The following is a 16,286-nucleotide window of genomic DNA, read 5'->3' as shown; positions in this document are numbered from 1 at the left end:
AGATGTGACGTGAATCCCCCGAGTACGAAAGTTGCGGCCGAGAAGTCCAAAATTGAGGAGGATGGAAACGAAGTTCGATTGTCTGTAAAACTGTCACCACCGTGTTGGGGAGCGCGACATTGCGCGTCATGGCGACGTCAGGATCGGGGCGCAACATAATCGCCATCAGGTACTGGTGGAATGGCGAGAGCTGGACTTGACCGGCGTCTTGCGGCGGAAGTCGAAGAAACTCGAGGAGCGGAGACGGGATGGGCGGCAGGGGTGGTATCTGTGAACGAAGGGAGTTCAACCGGAGAAGACCTGCTGAGCAGTCAATAAGGGCAGCGGGGTGGGACAGAAAGTCGATGCCAAGGATGAGATCATGAGGGCAATTTTCGAGTACAGAAAACAGAACTGAAGTGTGATGATCAGAAATCGTGATGCGTGCAGTGCACATTCCAAGCACAGCAGGAGTACTCCCATCGGCTATACGGACGGTAGATGTAATCGCGGGCGTTAGAAACTTTTTGGAGGCGGCGGCGGAGGTCTGAGCTCATGACAGATATTTGTTGCACCAGTATCAATGAGAGCCGTGACAGGTATACCATCAACGAGAATGTCAAAGAAGGTTGCATCGCTTGTCAGGGTAACGAGAGGATTTGCAGTCCGAGTCGTGTATGCAGCGTCACCTCCGGGGGCTGCACCGGCTAGTTTCCGAGTGGCGGTCAAAAGGAGACCGAGAACGGCGAGGTTGGGGCGATCGGGACTGACGGCGCTGGGGCGATGGCGCGGCTGGTCCGATGTTCCGAAAAACGCTCCGCACTTGTCTCAGCACGGAAGGACGAGCATATGGCGCACGTTCGGAGCGGGAACCCCAATTGTTGAAGCTTGGGCGAGGTGATGAGGTCCAACGGCTGCGGCAATGGCGGGCTATGTGTCCTATATATATATATATATATATATATATATATATATATAGATATATATATAATATATATTAATTCCTTGATACATTGATAAATGCTATTGTGGGCTAGTGTTGCCAATTACGATTAATGTTGGCTAATGTTAGCTATCCGCTCTGATGCATTCATTCAATCCACTCATTCAGTTTTCTAACGGTTATTGTAATTTTGATATTGGATAGTTGAAGCCTGAGCGCGCTGTCTTAGAAGCGACAGTTCGATAGACTTATCAGAGACAGCAGTGTGATAAGCAAACCGTCGAATTACGGCATCGGGCGCCGCTGCTTCTAGCGACCGCTGTTCCCTAAAATCGGTTCCCGATTGGCTGGCAACCGTGCCACTCTGCACTGCACGCTTTTATCGACTCGGAGCGGTGGTAGTAGTCGCGTCCTTTCCCCCCCCTGGGAAACCGTGGCTATGTCGAGGTTTGGTTCCCTTTGAGCCAGTTGGGTGTTAGTTTATGCTGATGACCGCCGGCACACGGCCCGGGCCCTCTTGCGTATAGGGCCTCTCTCCTTCTTTTCTCTCGGTCTCGTTTGCTGCTTTTTCTGCGACGGCGGTGGCGGCGTTATTATTCTCTCGGCGCGGGCTTTGAGGGCGGCACTTCTTTGCGAGTCTTCGGCGCACTGTCTTTGAGAAGTCTGGCGGCGGTGGCACGGTGTTTACACCGCGGACGATGTGCGCTAAGCTCCCCCGATCCGTGCCCTTGTTCCGCTCCTTGTCGGAACGCGCATTTGCGTAAGACCGCGCTCGAAGAGGTTCTCTCTCTCTCTCTTTATGGTGCGTGTTAGTTTTCCTATATAGCTTGCGGGAGTCTGGGCCGCGATCTTATTGACCGAGCGTGTTTTGTAGTAGAGAGTTTTGATCTTCAAAGAATACCATGTCACCGGCACCGTTACCGAAATTAGCGCGGCTGCTCACATTTACCCCTCGGGAAGCACGTTATTATTAAGTTCTGGGGGTTTACGTGCCGTAACCACGATATGATTATGAGGCACGCCGTAGTCCATGCAGGGCTCCGGAAAATTTCCGGCAACCTGGGTTCTTTGACGTGAACCTAAACCTAAGTTCACGGGCATCTAGGATTTTCGCCTCCATCCATAGCAAATGCCACGGCCGGGATCGAACCCTTGTCTTTTTGGGTCAGCTGCCGAGCGCCGTAACTACTGTATTGCCGCGGCTTCCACCCCCGACAATCTCGCATGCGCCGTAAGGAGACAATCTCAGCATGCGTTACACGGACACGAAACGTTCACGCTTTTGCGCTGCCACGTTTTTTCTGTAATTTAGTTGAGCAGTGTACTACGTCAATTCCGCATGACGTGCAAGAACGCTTTCAATCTGCTGAGCCTTACTGCGTTTCCGTTTTGAAAGACGAAGTTCACAGTATAAGGTCACGTGCTTTTGCGTTGCGTACGGTGCTCTGTCTCTCTCCTTAGACTGAGCCCAAGCGGTGCCCTCCCTTATATTGCCGCACGTTGAAAGCATGCGGTGTTAACACTGGCGCACCCTTTCGTTCGCCGCCCCTGTGGCTGTTCTCAAGGCGCTGGAAGGTGATGCGACCCGCTTGCGAGGATTCCGTCCCGGCTACATAACTGACTCGGGAATATTTGGGTCGGGCTTCAGCGACAGCGAGCCGCTTCGCCTCGACAGTCCCACGCAGAGCCGTTTCCGGCGACGCCGTCGATACAAAACGCGCTCGCCGGTTTCTTTATTATTATTTTTTTCCTCTTAAAAAAAAAAGACAAGGGTCCCTACGCAAAGGTGGGGAGGAAGGCCTGCTCTTGAACGGGCAACTGCATCTTTCTTTCTTTCTTTCTTTCTTTCTTTTGAGAATATCGTAACACTTCTGCTCGTGGAACTTTGCCTTTCTTTTCTTTCTTTCCTTGAAGATCTCTGTTTCTGCTTTCGAGTTTGCTTGCTTGCTTATAGTTTTTCGACTTGGCCCGCTCTCTTCACACCGATGCGAGGTTGCACACGCGCGTCGGTTTCATCGCCAGCAAAAAGGGCCGCATGGAATAAGTGAGGGCGAGTGGGGGGAAAGGGGGAATCCCCGAAGAGAACCTGGCTTTGCGGCGTGAAGGAGGAGAAAAACAAAAACAAAAAAAAACGAGGCTCTATTGGCGTGCGTGCTTCTTTTCTCGGCGAGCTTCGTACGTTCGTTCGATCCGGTGCGTGCGAAGAAGCTCCCCGCGTCTCCACCACGAAGCTTCTCTGCTGCTGAGAAGCCGCCTTCCAGGGCAAAGAAGAGCAAGCTATGAGTGTGTGCTGAAGGAAGAAGAGAGAGAAATAAAGAGAGGGAAAAGGTGGCCGCGCACTTTGCGCGCCTTCCGCCGGCGCCCCCCCAGCTGAATTGGAAATCGAATCCGTTCTCTTCGCGCGTTTCCCAGCGGGCCTCCTCTGGCGAGAAAGCCCTGGCTGGCGCATAACAGCCGCCGCCGCCGAGCGGGCTTTGCTAATGCTTCCATTTCTTTGTTGTTTCGCTTTTCGCGAACGTACGTTTGCTGGGCAGGCAGTGCTGTGTTTTTCGGAAGGCGCGTCGGCTACTTTGTTTTGCCGCCGCCCCCTTTTATCCACCGGTCGGCAGGGAGCGGGATTCTCACCCTTGCTGATTCTTCGAGAAAGAGAGGACGAACTTTCGGTCCTCGCTTTCGACCTTTTTCGATTCTTCACGCCCCTGTTGGTGCAACTTGTCGGCTTCTAGGTTTCCGTTGCCGTTCTCTTACTGAGGTGTGGAGCGGTGTGGTCGCCGGTTCGCTTCGTATTCAGACCGTCCATACGACTCCGTCTGGAATGGGTGATTAGTGATCGTTACATACAAAAAACAAAAAAAATGGAACATCAACATGTGGTTAGCTTACCAGCAATATAGCCATGCGTTGGAACGCAGTATAAAATAAATTCAAGAGGAATACGTGGCTAAGGGGAAACAAGGGATCAAGCATATTCTCGGACTTCAATCACACTGTACTCACCGGAACGGGGGCTGTGATTTTAGGCTATTATGATCTTACTTGCGTTGCTAACCCAAACGTGTAGTGCCGCGTATGTAGCGACGGCAACGCAACAACAGCGACTTCAGCAGTGGAACGTCACGTTATGACTGCCGAGCGAGCCATGCTCACGCCATCCCCACCTTTCTCCCGTGGGCTTCACCGTCGTTTGCCCGAGTATTATTGCCATCATCATCATCCCCGGAAGTGTGCCGGATGGAATCGTTTCTTCTGCTCTCTCCTATATCGACGTCATTTTCTCGCCGCGAGCAGTATCCCCAATGAATTGGCGGAGCCGAGTCGTGGTGCTGCCGTCGTCTCTTTCTTTCTTTCTTTCTTTCTTTCTTTCTTCTTTCTTTCTTTCCTTTCTTTCGCGTCCTTTTTTTTCTTTCTTTCTTCGCGTCCCTTTTTTTTCTTTTCTTATTCCTTCTCGGCGATACCCGGATTGCATGCAGGCAACGACACAACAGAGCCTTGCTGTGTGTTACCCCGTCCTCGGTGGCGATCTCGTCGACGCGCTCCGGAGGAGCACAACTCCGGGGCTCATCATCGCTGTCGTTTTCGTGCGCAGTCGTCGCTTGCTCGCACTTTCGCTTTCGCCGCCTTCGTCGTTCCCCATCTCGCCGGAATTTTATATTGCTCTTTCCTCTCTTCGTACGTCGCGCCTCTGGCATGTTTTGTTCCATTCTATCTTTTTGTTTTCTTTTGTCGTTTCGTTCTACGATTCGTTCTCTCTTTCTCTCTCTCTTTGTAAAGTTTCGTTTCGCTCAACCACTCTGTTCTTGTTTAGTTTTTTTTTTTTTTTTTTGTTTCTGTAGTTGCATCCGCAGCGTCGTGTCGTCTTTGTCGTCGTGTTCCGGTTCTGCTTCGTTGCTCGCTTCCGGATTTGTCGCGCGCGGCCCGCGATTTCGTATCACTATTCTTTTTTGTCATTTTTTTTTATGATTGTCTGCGTCGATCACCTTCTTTCGATTTCGTTCGTTAGTTTGTAAGCGCGCCTAGAAACAGAGTGTGTGAAAGGGGAAAGCGCTCTTTCTTCCGGGGTCCTCCTCTCGTAAATCTCATCGTCATCATCATCATACATAGTTACCGTTTTAATATTTTTCTTTCGCTCCTCTTCATTTCCTTCGTGGGCGACTGTCTCGGCAGCGTTTTGCTGCGCTTTCTTTTTGCACGCTGACTATCCGCGGCACAGCATCGGCTGCTCGATTCGAAGAGAGCATCCGGCGCGGCGCAGTTGCGCGCGGCCGCTCTTTCCCGCCGACACAGGCGATGCAGACGTTGGGCGATTGTTGCTGCGTCGCTATTCAGACTAGCTACCGCGCTGAATTTTGTTTTTGAAGATGAGCGGTCGGGCTCAACGGAATCCAAAATGTGCATTTTTGTTGTTGTTGTTCCGCGGGAACCTTCAGAAGGACGCAATGAAATCGAGTCTGCTGTGGAGCCTGGTTTGTTGATGTGAACGCTTATTCCGGATGAAGAAATTCCTGCCTCTAGATACCTTTCGCTTTAGTCTTTATCAGTTTTTTTTTATTTCCTTGCTTATGGAATACTTAACAGCAGACGGTGTGTTACATTACCAGCTCAGCCACTCAATATTTTTTAAATGTCTTAACAAGCACGTTGGCAAATTTTGACTTTCCTCGTCAAGGATGGAATTGACGGGAGGGGGTCAGCGAATATTGTAACTTCAGACGGCCTGAGGGCCGCGCTTTGTGAAGATCCATTTCATTCGTGGCGCTGTTTGTCCACACCCGGCGCTTGCGCCAGTGAACGCGACTTCATTCGCCCGTCATGGATGGATGGATGGATGGATGTATACGGCTGTGCCCTTTAGATCGGGCGGCGGCTCACGCCACCTAGCCATAAAGTTAAGTACTATCACTATGTATTGAACCTGTCACGACTTGCGCCTCGAGTGGCCGACTGTGGCAGTCATAACGGTGATGCATGAAGCGTTGGCGAAGTGCAAAACGAACGGTAATGGAATGAATCGTTCCAGAATGAGGCGCCCACAGGTCGTTTTAAGTACGGTCCCGTAGTTTGAGTTTCTTGTTTCACCTGAAGCTGTCCCCCTTACGATTTCTGCGTTTGTTGGCCGCAATAAGGCAAGCCCAGCTTGGTTGTTGTGTAGTTGTACTGCACAGAATGAAAGTCAGTGTTGCCTTATCAAGTTTCGTTCTTGGCTGAGTGTTCGTCCCACGGCTTTTGGTTTGAACTCGCGACCTTTTGATGAGGAGCAGAGGCGTCAATTCAGGTGGGGAAGAGGGAACTAACCCCCACTTCCTCCAGGCACTATGCCGTATACATCCCCCACTTAACGTTCCATGCATGTGTATACCGCTGGAATGAACCTTGCATAGGTGGCCTTCCAGATTTTATCGCAGCAATGACAGGTTTAGTTTCTGTGCCACCTTCAATGCACAAGTAGTTCAAGCCCTCCCCTTCCCTTCCTTAAACACCACGCTTGAGACAAAAGAGAAAAACTGGTTATTAGCGCGCCTGGCCATTCGCCGGCGGTTCTCACAGACCCACCGGGCAAAAGAACGGTGTACGCCGATCTGCCGTAAACTTCCGCGCTTCTCTAAGCGTCGTTTTGGTTCGCCGCCGTGTTTGCCGCGAGGCTGTGTTTGTGACGCCCGGTTCTTTCGTCTTCGTGGCGGAGGTTCCCGCTTGGACGTGCTGTTTACGTAATGTCGTCTCCTCTCGCACGTGCGCGTAAATCTCGCGAGAACGGGGTGGGGGCGTATAAAAGGGCGCCCACTGTCGCCGACGCCCGCGCGATAGGTGCGCGCGCGCGCCCTTGTTTATAAACAACGCGCCCCGGGGCGCTGGAGCACCGCGTTTGCCCCCGAAGGCGGTAGCGTCGGGCCGACCCCGTGTATATTTTCGCAAGCGATTCGCTCGCGCTCCCGGAGAGCGGCCGAGACCGATTCTGCCTTGCGGCTCGCCGACATTGGTGGACCGTCGCCGGTAATCTAACCCTCACTTTCTGTACTTTCTTTAAAATTTATTAAGGAGAAAGCCTTATACGTTTCATGCACTGGCAGATCTGGAGGGGGGAGGGAGGGTGGTTCGGATGTCTTGACCCCCTATTAATTATTTAATGAACACCCCTCAAGAGGAGGACTTGTCAGGTCCTCCCACAGCTGACCCCCCTCCCCCCTCCCTCGCGCGGTTTTTCCCCCTCTATGAACTTCTGGTCTCATGTAAACGTGACCTTAAGTGAGAATACAGCATGTCAAACGAAAATTCACATGACCATGCAACTGTGGGGCTCCAGCCACGTTATGCAGCGTTCGTGTGATATGAAGTGCTTGGTTAAAATAGCCACACTGGATGACTTCCGCCTTGGAGTTGTCTTAGGCAAGCGCATGGGGGACCCTGATAATTTTTTTTTTTTTTTTTGCTAGTATGACTGACTCAGGATTGATGGAAGATCTGAATTTTGGAATTGCGTCACACTTGCGCACACTTGCGAGTGACGTCAGCGCAGTGCATATTTATACCATATAAAGATTTGCAAAAATGCTAGCAATGTTCCAGCGGTGGCATTTGAACTCTGAGCTTCTAGACACTTTAACCGCTGTGCCACCGGTGCACGTCTCATCAGGCAAAATAGGACACTTCCTTAAGAGCGTCCCGAGCGCAAGCAAGGGTGCTTTCCACCCACTTGCTTCCAACACTAGTAGTGACCTGCATCTACAGTGTTCTCAAATTGATGCCTTGACGTTTGTTTATTCCTTGTGCCTGACTAATGTCGTTTCTTTTTTCTATTTGCAGCCTTACGGGTCAGAAGGCTTCGACCAAGGCTCGCCAAGGTATAACTCTCCGAAGCCACAGAACCTTTATGGGGAGCCTTATTTTATTGGTAAGCACCGTACAGTCTATTTTTTCTATTGTGTAACTACGTCCTCATCCATAACATGCAACACTGTGGAGTCTTACAAGACTTTTTCGTGGTGGCCGTGTTCGCACCAGGAGATAATGTTGTAATGCCTTTTCCAAGTATTTATGCAAAACTGTTCTTTACTTAAGCTTAGTACAGGAAAGAAAAAAAAGTTAATCAGCACTAGTCCAAAATTTTGGCCAGTAGCTGTACACCTTTTTGTTGCATGTAATCTCGCAAATTTTATTTGGAACTTACCAGACACTGCGCAAAGTCCATGTGGGTCACACTTTCAGTGAACACCGTTTTCATTCCTCTCTTTCAAACAGCTTTTACCTCTGTATTAACAGCTCAGGTTTTGCAAAAGCAGGAACTGAAAGTGGCCTTCATTCGAATTTAATGAATTCTATAATAGTTGACTGTGAGCTACCGTTATCAGGTCGAGATCTTATCAGGGCCAATTAGAAATAGGCGATTTTTAACGAGGAATGGCGTATGTTGACCGCATTCGCTGTAGCCTGAGTGCCATGAAGTCAGGAAATTGCTGCCATGGGAACCATTACATTGGTCGCCATTCAGTTCAGGTCGGTGTAAGACAAGCAGCCAAGTTCTCATTATTCGGCGAAGGCTAATGTCACGATTGAAATGATGAAAGCTTTGTCCCTTAGAGAAGTACACGTGCCAGCCAGGTCTTTCAGCTGGGCTTGCATGAACGGCGGTCGAATGGGCAGAAGTCAGCCATTGAAGGTTGGCAAGTGTTGTGCAGTGATAGAATTGTGGTCGTAACCATTGTTGGGTCACAATGATGTTGTGCAGACGGGGGCCATGGAGGAGCAGGAGACCCTTGGTCCGCAAACCAAAGCCTGCAGCCTCCTTCATACTCTTACCTGGGGAACCAGACCTCACATCTGCCCTCCACATCATCTGCCTTCTCCTCCATGCACCTCCCTCCCGAATCAATGGTGGGTGGCTGCGGCACCTTTTTTTTTTCCTTCTCCCCAGGTCTTTATGCTTGTGTATGTTTTGGTAGGTAGCTGCTGTACTTGCTACTGTTTACAGTAGCTAGTAGCAGTGATACAGTAACACCGCATTACAAGAGACACTCAAGGGAGCTGGTAGAAGTTATGCTCCTATCGCTATTTTATTGTGTGCACTACGTCCAGAAAGGACATTCCAGAAGGAATGTCCTTTGTGGACATAGTGCACACAATAAAATAGCCCCATGTACGTTAGTGTGGCTCCTGATTGCTGTCATTGCATTCTTGTGTTATGCCCTTGTCTTTACGCTGAAGCTGGAAAGCTACACAGTTATACTCACGGACAGCTTTTCTTGGCAATGAAGGGAAGGCTAAAGAGCCGAACTCCGCGTGTGCTACCACTGAAGATTATAGTCCCACAATTGCGTCCGTGTTTTCTGCGTGAGAATAAAAAACACAACATTACTTTATTTTTTACGAGGCGCTGTTTGAAAAGAGGGTCTGCGCGCACCAAGGAGATATTTACATTTGCTTTGCTTTATGCTATGTCAGTTCGCGTTTTTGCACCTGTGAAAATGTGGCACCTTTTACGTGCACCTCACAGTCAAAATGGTGCCTTCGTCTTCAGGTGAGCGCACGTCACCCTCCAGCTTCTCCGCCGACTCGCCGAGAGAGCTTGTGACGAATTTCACTAACAAATGGCCGTGTAAGCCGGTGACGGCCGCTCGAATAATCAAACGGCCGTCACAGGAGGTGCGGAAGGTTCACAAACAAAAACTAAATTCGAAACGCGCGCCGAGCCGGACTACTTCGCGGAGCAGTACATGTGCAGTAGCTCCGCCCCTGTAGCCTTTGCTTCATTGCCAAGAAAAGTTGTCCGCGAGTATAGTACCCTCATTCTTAACAGCAGCGTTGTTGGCTCTAGAAGCTCACTGTGCTTATGTTGTTTATGACGGTGCGCCCTCTTCCATTCAGGCGTATGGTGCTGTGTCTCCAGGCCAGGAGCCCACAGGCCTAATGCCCACCACCCTGCCCCCCATGTCGAGCTTCCGCGGGGCTGGTGCCTCCCCGCTCTATTCCTCGCAACAGAACAATGGCAGCAGCGGCAGTGGAAGCACGGTTGTTGCCGCTGCAGGCAGCACAAATACCGGCACCGTGGCGCCCGCATCGGTACGGACTCCCACGGCAGCCACCGGCGGCAGCGGCCCTGCTGTCGGCAGCACCAATCAGGGCTCTTCCCCGGGGCCTACGGCAGCCGACGCCCTATCATCTCGGGCAACAGGTGCCGCGGCCTCGGCAAACTCCTCCACGCACCCTCCGCCAGCCTCGTCGCAGACGGGCGACACCCTGGGCAAAGCGATGGCCTCGGTCAGTCTCCTTCCTATAGTAACAAGCAGTGAAAGCTTGTTACTGTATTGAAATTGCAGATAAACATGCTTCGTTATATGGAGGTTAAAAATACCTGCTGTTCTGTCAAAACGAGTTTATAAATGGTTTTAGTTTGTAAATGTTTATAGTAGTTATAGAGTTTATAAGTACTTCATTATAGCGAGGGTTTGGTTCTTGGTGAAGTTTATTATGTTGAGGTTTAACTGTAGTACTTGAAGTACTGTCTATCACGTCTTCAGATATTCAGCAGTCTCTTTCAAAGGCTTTTTTATGCACGACCGGTTGATCCGTTAGCCAGATCGTCATTATATTGACCAAAACTCCCGTAGATTGAAAGCCACAGGCTTGTTTATTGCGAAAAAAGGTTGGAAAATGCTGGTAAGAATCAATTCAAATGCGTGTTTCTTGCATTGCTAGATGTTACACCATCTGGGATGGTCTTCTCACGCAGTCACTTTCACAGGATTTTGCACAATTGTACTTCGTATGTGCAAACATATAAAGCAACATGATTCCTGGCAGTGTGCAAGCTTACGTATTTACTCGAATCTAACGCGCACCTTTTTTCCGGAAAAAACGAGTCCAAAAATCGCATGCGCGTTAGAATCGAGTACCGAAAAAAACAAAAAAAACTCGGTTATCTTATTGCCATCGACATTTCAAAATGGCCGCCTCCTACGCGCCTTGGCCATTTCTGCCATTTTTTCAGTTCGTACGTGTGCGAGGAGATTGTCATCCTGTTCTGCGTTCGCATCGACGGCATGGAAGTGCAGACTCCAAATACTCGACGAGTGTACCACGATGCCGCATTTCAAAGAATAGTTATTACATGTGCAGAGAGACGGACGGAAATCGGGCCGCATCGCGGTCGTTCGGATATAGTTCGGAGTTCCCGAAACGTGCGTGCGAGACTGGCGCAAACAGAAGCTGAAGATTTTTTACAGCAAAGCTTCACGAAAAGGTTTCAGTGGACCAAAGCAGGGCGGTTTCCCGAAATCGAAGAGTGTTGACAGCGACAAGGAGTTGTCCGACAGCGACGAGGACTGATCCATTACGCGACTCGTATCGCCGCCGTAGTGGTGACAGTTTTAGCGGCAAGGCCCGCTTTTTGACTTTGTGTTACTTTTTTGAAACTTCAGTTCTTTAAAACCCAAATACTTGTTCTTCTGAATGTGCGAAGTTTGACTCCTATGGACTTTTTTTGTTCTTTTCTTTCACGGAAAACGGGTGCGCGTTACAATCGAGGGCGCGGTAGAATCGAGTAAATACGGTACTAGCTTTGCACAGGGCCAGCCATGAGTTGATGCAGCCGTGTGCATTGGCTCACCCGGGGCCAAATCATGTGAAGTCTCACAGAGTTGATCATTTGAGCGTACCTACCCTCTTTCCTGTTTGGACGCGTTCTTACACATCCCATCTTTTCCTTTCTACCGGCATGCAGCAGTTATATTCAGCCGATCACCCAGGGAGCAGTTTTTCATCAACGTCTTCCACACCTGTCAGTTCACCTCCCCCACTCTGTGGTAAGTCCCTCCTACCCTTGCACAGCCTGTCGCTCATTGATATTAGCAGTGTGCATTGATCAGAGAGGTCTGTTGGTAAACGTCGTGGAGGCTTTTTTTTTTTTTTCTTTTCTTGTCGAATGAACTTGATTGTGGAACATTGAGTGGGAGGTCGCCCAGAGGCAGTACAACTATGCAAGTGTGCACCCACTGACTGTTTCAAGTTTGCTGCTGCTCATATTTCGAACGTAATGAAAGAACGCCGCTAAGTTGGGTTATATGTAACTACCCACGCTTTGCTTCCGGCCCGTGAAATTTTCACTAGTTTTATGTTTCACACAGAGTGGCAGGTAGGTCAGTGCGTGCACACGCCACACACGTGATTTGCTTACTGACTTGTTTTGACTAACCAGTCGGCAAGTATGCGCTGCCCAACCATAAAATGTAGAATTTTGCGGCTACGGAACAGTTAGTTGTTACAGTGGGTCTGCATTCACATTCGTGATCGGCCTGCCCTGTTTCTCTCCTGCAGCAGTGTCGCAGTGGCCGAGGAACAATGCACAGTCAAGCCAACCTCCGTCTGGTTTCCAGGAAGCTACAATGCACCAGCTGGTAAGTGGTTAGTGGTAGTAAGAGTTAACGAACCAGCTTAAGTACAGACGTATTCTCAAACGTTTCACTGCTAACAAGCTTGCATACTTCAAGTGACCTTCCTCACACACTTTTAAGCTTCTCATATTGCACGAAAAATGAACATAACTTTAAAAATATACCATCGATAAGAGATGATAATTAGTGTTAGAGTCCACCTTAGACTGACTTCTGTGTCCTTTCCTTAATTAAAGCTCCTCCCTCTAGTGAAGGAGAGCTAGATCGCTTAATGTACCCGGGATCTTCCCATATTTGAAGTGGCCAGATGTGGTTGCATGCATTAAAAGAGGATGATCTTGTTTTCATTCGTAGAAACTTTTTCTTATTAATATGCTACGTGTGCGGAAGGACTGCACATATCTGTTGATGGTGAGAATGCCATGTTGACCCGAATTCTGTTTACTTTTTTTTTCATGTTGTGGAAGTACAGTTGACCCCAATGCACCAAACTCAGAAGGGATTGATGATTCGTAACTCCAAACGCAAGGTATGCCTATCTGAAGCTCATCCGAAAAGTCTGAATGCCCCGGACAGCTTCCTGGGATAGGGATAAGTTGGAATTTACCAAGGCTATTGTGTGCCATCATGTGCATTTCATTGGCATTGAATATTTCCCACAGCAGCAGCAAACGTGGCACCATGATTAGAGGCATACTTGCATGGCATACTTGATTACATTAAATATGCATATTTAATGGGGCAGGGGAAAACGAGCTTGGTGTGCAGCACTGCGTCGCACCTTTGTATCTGATTTCTGAAGGGCTATTGGAAGTGCTCAATATAGACAATAATTTGGTGTATTCAGGACCAACTGTACAGAGGTATGCCAACTGTAAAGTGTTAAGTGGTGGTGACATGATGTGGCAATTGTGTGACACCCTTTCGGTGCCACGGGGTTAATGTAAGTCATCATGGGGAGATTGTAGCTATTTCTCTGTGCTGATTCAAAACATCCCCTCCTGGTAGCGGAAGCAGTACTGATCTTCCAAACTAGTCTGGCAAAATGCACGAAATCTTGCGTGAGATTGTAAAACATGATAAAGTAAGTGCACAGCACCAAAGTACGAGGACATACAAAAAAGATGAAACGGGATGAGCACTGTCTTCAAACTGATTTCATTAAAAAAAATATTAGCCGAAATGGAAACACTCAATACGTTAGCACACATTTATTTGTGCACACTTGCGCAGATGCTTGCGAATCATTGGGGTGTAATAGCTTGCTTAAGAATACCACTAATTCTCGCATTGCATTACATTGGTGGAAATGCAGGTGCAAATCATTTCTTCTGGACATCTCTCTTGTTTTCAGCCTCTAAGAAAAACGCAGCCTTTTTTTCTCAGTCATAACTTGAAAGATTGTCGTATTTTGTGCATGACCTGACTGCACTTTCTGTTGACCCTCCTCGTGTAGCACCATTCAACGGCTCTGGCTGCTGACACTTGTGACGATGACTTCATTTTTTTGGAGACTCTGTCGAGGTAACTAACCGCATGTGCGCGTCGTCCCGTAACGTTCGTGGAGTCCCCACGTTCACTGCGCCTGTGTTGTCCATAAACAAGCTTTGTTGCCAAATCACGTTGACAAGTTGCAGCTAGGGCGAGCTTCCTGTCGAGATTTGTCCTTGCTTTGGCACATTGTACCGCTTCCTTGTAGTAGTCAATGCCGTGCGTCTAGTCTCTTTTCTTTACTTGAAGGGTTACTATTCTCTTTTAGGCTAGAAACTTGGGCAGTGTAACTCCATCGTTATCCAGGCGGCAGAGTATGCTGCATGTTATTGTACAGCACTGATTTCGTACACATGCGTTGTATTGCTTTACGTGTTCCAGTGGCTTTGTTGCTCAGTGTTATAAGTGTGTACGTTCATCTGCGTCGGTGTTACAAAGCCTTTTCTTTTTTTTTTTTTACTTCGTCTTGCATATCGGCTTCAACTAACACTCGTGCATTGCTTTGTTAAACAGTTTTTTTATTACTTTAGGCCTGTCAGTATTGCTCTGAATTGAGGCAAAAGTGAGGGTTCAGTCATGGTGGGCAAAATTCACATAAATTGTCAGCACTTAGAGGCAAGCAGCAGCTGCTGTTTCTCTGACTAATGTCACAAAATTCATTTTGACCCGTTGCACTAGTGGGTGGCTATAGCATCGCACTGGCAAGCTAGAGGTAGCAAATTTGACCCCTGTCACAGCTACTAAATTTCTTTAAAGGTGAAATGCAAGACATGCTCATACGCTTAGACGTAGGTGCACATTAAGGAACCAGAGATTGTAAAAATTAATTAAATGTCTCCCCGTACAGCTTGCCTTGTGACCAGGTCATGGTTTCGACCCCTGAAACACCAGAATCTAACTTGGAAAAATGTTTGCTCCCCTCGTTTAATGTCACGCAAGCACTCTTTGGCATCTCGAGTGTCTGGTTCAATGTGTTACTTGTTGGTGTGGTACTTCGGTGCGTCGCTGATGTGCGCGGTGGCTCGGTTGCAGCAGACGCAAGTGGTTCTAGAGGAGCGGCTGGACGATGCACTGAGCATCTTGCGGACTCACGCCGAGGGTGCCTCCCTGGGTCCCAACATGGGGCCCGCACTGGGGCTCACGGCTGGTGCCCACTCCAACGGACTACTGGCTTCCTTAACAGCAGGACACCCCTTCTCGCCTGGCATGCCCACCCTTGACGCACACGGAGTGAGCACCCGCTCCTTGCCCTTTCTCGTTTCATTAGATGTGAAGCATCTTAAGGCGGGGGGCTTTGTCCATCCCTCCCGCGGCGTCCACAACCCCACTGCGCATCACCTCCCCCTACGCTCCCCCCCTCCCCCCTCTCGCGTGCCTCATTCTCTCCTGCGCAACGGCGCGATGTTTGATTGAAAAAACCGACTGCTCGCTCTGCACAACCGTTCACCGGCCACCGCGTTTATACAGTGCATACCGCTTGTAACGTAACCGCTTATAGTGCAGGACCGCTTAGAATGCGGTCTTTTTAGAGTCCCGTTTACCCTCCCATAGAACCCCATGTATACGCATACCACTTTTTGTGCAGTCCCCCAAGATGAAGTACCGTTTATTATGCGGTTTGCGGGAAATATTTGACAAATGCGGTAACGAGTGCGGTTCTCAAAGGAGGTACGCCGCTGGGGAGAGAGCGACGGGGTCATTACGAAGGGCGAGGGCACGCGCAGTGAACGAACGAGGGGCGGAGGGAGGAAAAAGAAAAAAAAACCGCGGAAGCGTTGTGCGGGCTCGCCGAGTGGGGAAGGGCGGTGGTTGCCTAGGCGGGAGAAGCCTTTGCACCGGCGCCGGCAAGGCTCCGCCCGCTTGCCAGCTGCACGCCCCGCATGGAATGTGCCATCACGTCCTCATCAAGTGTGCTTTAAGTTTCCTGTCGGAAAAGCGTCGTTGTTATCACGATTGCTACAGATATTGTGTTTGCTACCTCTTCCGCAAATTGAAAAGTTTTACGGCCTCATGACTCGAGCTTTCGCCTTTTCTGCTAGTGCGCAGACTTGGCGGACTTTTGTCGCCGTTGATCTCCTGGCCGCGAACACAAGCTTCGTATTACACGCACCGTTCTTGGGTTAGTGCTTGAGCGATCTTTTCGGCGTCCGCTCTTCATGTTGTCTTGGACAAACTTTCCACGAGAACGTGCTGAACCGCAGGCTAGGCCTAATCAACGTTGGTTGCTTTTCAGAGTCACGGGCGATCATAGTTGAGGTTTGGAGCGGAATCAACGAAACTCTTTGCGATGGCTGCACTTGAAGGGAAGGGAATCGTATCGCTAGTGAAAACGAGGTCATGGTTGGCACATGCAACTCTTGAATGGTGGTTCCCGATTCGATTGCAATGTCTTGGACATTGGGTGCGCGCCCGTGAAATCGAACGATCGGTACCGTTCAGCGCGCGAAATTTCGGTCGCGATTTGACATACATTTCTGTGTAATGCGCATACC

At 49.4% G+C, this 16,286-nt stretch overlaps 1 protein-coding gene across 5 annotated transcripts in view; it reads left to right on the top strand.

The window, feature by feature from the left end:
• The window catches only part of LOC119394321 (transcription factor 12), a 215,105-nt gene that overhangs the window by 186,234 nt on the left and 12,585 nt on the right, over positions 1-16,286 (top strand). For all 5 annotated transcript variants that reach the window (XM_037661615.2, XM_037661611.2, XM_037661617.2 and 2 more), the window contains 6 exons: positions 7,721-7,808; positions 8,643-8,788; positions 9,779-10,171; positions 11,634-11,715; positions 12,227-12,306; positions 14,827-15,024. In XM_037661615.2, coding sequence (XP_037517543.1) covers positions 7,721-7,808; positions 8,643-8,788; positions 9,779-10,171; positions 11,634-11,715; positions 12,227-12,306; positions 14,827-15,024 — 987 coding nt within the window. The remainder of the gene's footprint in view (positions 1-7,720; positions 7,809-8,642; positions 8,789-9,778; positions 10,172-11,633; positions 11,716-12,226; positions 12,307-14,826; positions 15,025-16,286) is intronic.

Source organism: Rhipicephalus sanguineus, chromosome 5 (assembly GCF_013339695.2).
Source record: "Rhipicephalus sanguineus isolate Rsan-2018 chromosome 5, BIME_Rsan_1.4, whole genome shotgun sequence".
Taxonomy (NCBI): Eukaryota; Metazoa; Arthropoda; class Arachnida; order Ixodida; family Ixodidae; genus Rhipicephalus; species Rhipicephalus sanguineus.
Note: the sequence above shows the minus strand (reverse complement) of the source record. Positions and strands in the feature narration are given on the sequence as shown.